Source organism: Parus major, unplaced genomic scaffold (genome assembly GCF_001522545.3).
Source record: "Parus major isolate Abel unplaced genomic scaffold, Parus_major1.1 Scaffold220, whole genome shotgun sequence".
NCBI lineage: Eukaryota > Metazoa > Chordata > Aves > Passeriformes > Paridae > Parus > Parus major.
Genome location: NW_015379263.1, coordinates 176,151 through 178,889, shown reverse-complemented (window position 1 = coordinate 178,889; position 2,739 = coordinate 176,151). Strand labels below are relative to the sequence as shown.

Genomic DNA, 2,739 nt, shown 5'->3' with positions numbered 1-2,739 from the left:
GCAGGGAGGGGTCGGCGCAGCACCGGAGCCTTTCAGCTCCCTGGAAATGCCTCGGTGCTTGGAAGCACCAGGTGAACGTGCTGGCAGTGGGGACAGAGAGTAAGAGGGACCATTAATATTTTAAGATGCCCCATCTGCTCCCACATCTCTGTACTCTCCATGATCCATCAACCATGTGGCACAGCTCTCACAGGAAGAGACGCAGCGCTAGCAGGAAAAGGGGGCACCCCAGGATGTTCAGCAGCTCCCAGAGGCCTGGGAAGCAGGAACCCCAGAATCCTTGAGGTTGGAAAACACCTCCAACATCACCAAGCACCTTATCAACCCAACCAGAGCACTGAGTGCCACATCCTTGGACACCCCCAGGGACGGGCACTCCACCATCTCCCTCAGCAGTCCCTTCCAAAGGCTGACCATCCTTTCCATGGGAAAATCCTCCCTGAAACCCCACCCGAGCTGGGCTGGGAGCTGTTATTCCCGAGCCAGGCTCCCACCTGTGGGCTGGCGCCGCTGGTGGTAGATGTGCAGCGCTCCGCCCTTGTCCACGCGTGTCACCACCTGGTACTCGGTGCTGTTGAAGCGGTTGACGCGGATGACGCTGGTTTTCTGCTGGGCGTTGGCGTTGTCAGAGTTGGTGGCGTACAGGTAGTTCTCAAAGACGGTCAGCCCGTACAGGTGCTCGATCTGGAAGGTACCAGGTGGGCGTCCACAAGGGATTTAGGAGTTGTGAGAGCCTGTTGGGCTCTGAGATGTGCAAAACCCCTGATGCCACCCAATGGCTCTTGGCCATCACTGGCCACAGAGTGGTCTCATCTGCCAATGGCACAACGTCATCCTTGGCAGCACCACGCTCAGCACGTTCCTTGCTGGACTTTGCTAAAGCCACCACTGCAGACAGGACACCGAGCTCCCATCCCAACCCTCTCCCCCAAACCCACTCACCAGGATGCCCTGGATGATGGTGTGCCTGTTCTTGCCCTCGTAGTCCACCACCTCGATGTAGTCCAGGTAGGCATCAGCCCAGTACACCAGGCGGTTCACCAGGTCCAAGGTGATGCCGTGAGGGAAGACGATCTTGCTGTCCACCAGCTTGGTGCGGTTCTGCCCGTCCATGTCACAGCGCTCCACCTTGGGGATCTGCCCGTAGTCGGTGAAGAACACCTTGCTGTGAGAGAGGAGCAGAGGAGCGAGCTCAGAGCCAGGATGAGCTCTGGGAGAGGGAGGACATGGATGTGTGGATCCCCACGGGGATGACTGGGGTCAGGCACAGATCCCCTGGGAGATGTGTTGGTGTCACTGCAAGAGGCCCGCACGTGGGGCTGTTCATGTTCAAACACAACCTGAGGCAGCTGCCTGTGCATCCCAGAGCCGTCCTGCCCAGCTTCCCAACACAGCACAGCACAGCCAGGGATCAGCACAGCCACCACAGAGCACAAGGGACTTCACTCAGTCACCTGTGGGGGTGTCTGCAGCAGCCCTGCTCGAGTCTGGAGTCTCTGTCTCCAGGATCCTCTGCCTTATTTGTTTGTTTATATGAAATACTCCCGATTTTCTGCTCAATAACACCAGCTTTTTCCATCTGAGCCAGGAGGGAAGTGTCCATCAGGAAAGCAGCTGGTGAAGGAGGAATTTTCCTCTTTAGTGGTTTCTCTGCTCTGCCCACCGTGGCCTCGGCCACAGCAGCTCCCGGGGGCTGGCAGCTGCCACGTGTTCCCTGAGCTGCTCCCATGACTCAGCATCCTGCCATCCCCATCCTCAGGGCTGGGCACACGGGCACAAGGGAGCTGCTCTGGCCGTGCTCGGAGCCACCTCAGCTCCCAAAAGCTGGAGCAAAGCTGTGACCACGCTGCCTGGCACGAGCTGGAAGCAGCAGCTTATCCCAAGCTGAGCCAGGGGTGTCCCGCAGGACTGAGCCCTCCCTGCACAGCTGCTGCCAGGGCAGGCTGGGTGGGAAGTGTCCCTGCAGAGGGGGCTCACAGAGGTACAGGGAACACCCCCTACCCCAGAGGGACAGGCCACCCTCGTCAGTTGTCCCCCAGGACTCACCCCATGGCTGGGTCCAGCGCAATTCCCTTGGGATTGTACAGCTCCAGGTCCAGCAGCGTGACGCAGGTGTCCCCGTTTTTGTTGCAGACAAAGATCCTGTCATCAATGTCATCCACGAAGTAGAAGTTGCCCGTGAGCCAGTCGATGGCCATCTGCTCCACGTCTGGGCAGGGAGAGGGAGGGAGGGAGGGGGGTGAGGCAGGGAAGGACAGAGCCAGGAGCCCCCCGGGATCACAAACACCGACACAGCCAAGGAATGAGACCATGGGAGCCATGAACGCACTGGGAGCTGCAAGGATCTGCCCTGGTCACCCCAGATGGAGCCACAGGGCACCCACAGCACCCACAGCACCCACGGCAACCCATCCTCTGCTCCCCAGGGAGATGGGACTTGCTGCCCCCAGACAAACCAAACATCACACACAACCAGGAGAGCGTCTGGTGTGCACACCGGGAGAGCATCCTGCAGAAACCCTGAGAATTCATCCCCCAGAAACCCTGAGAATTCATCCTGCAGAAACCCTGAGAATTCATCCCCCAGAAACCCTGAGAATTCATCCCCCAGAAACCCTGGGAGTTCATCCTGCAGAAACCCTGAGAGTTCATCCCCCAGAAACCCTGGGAGTTCATCCCCCAGAAACCCTGAGAGTTCATCCCCCAGAAACCCTGAGAATTCATCCCCCAGAAACCCTG

The 2,739-nt window shown here is 58.9% G+C and overlaps 1 protein-coding gene across 1 annotated transcript in view; it reads right to left on the bottom strand.

Moving 5' to 3' along the window:
* LRP1 (LDL receptor related protein 1) overlaps positions 1-2,739 on the bottom strand; it is a 100,162-nt gene that overhangs the window by 47,972 nt on the left and 49,451 nt on the right. The window contains exons 8-10 of the mRNA XM_033511439.1: positions 2,047-2,209; positions 943-1,165; positions 484-684 (exon numbers count right to left, since the gene is read on the bottom strand). Coding sequence (XP_033367330.1) covers positions 484-684; positions 943-1,165; positions 2,047-2,209 — 587 coding nt within the window. The remainder of the gene's footprint in view (positions 1-483; positions 685-942; positions 1,166-2,046; positions 2,210-2,739) is intronic.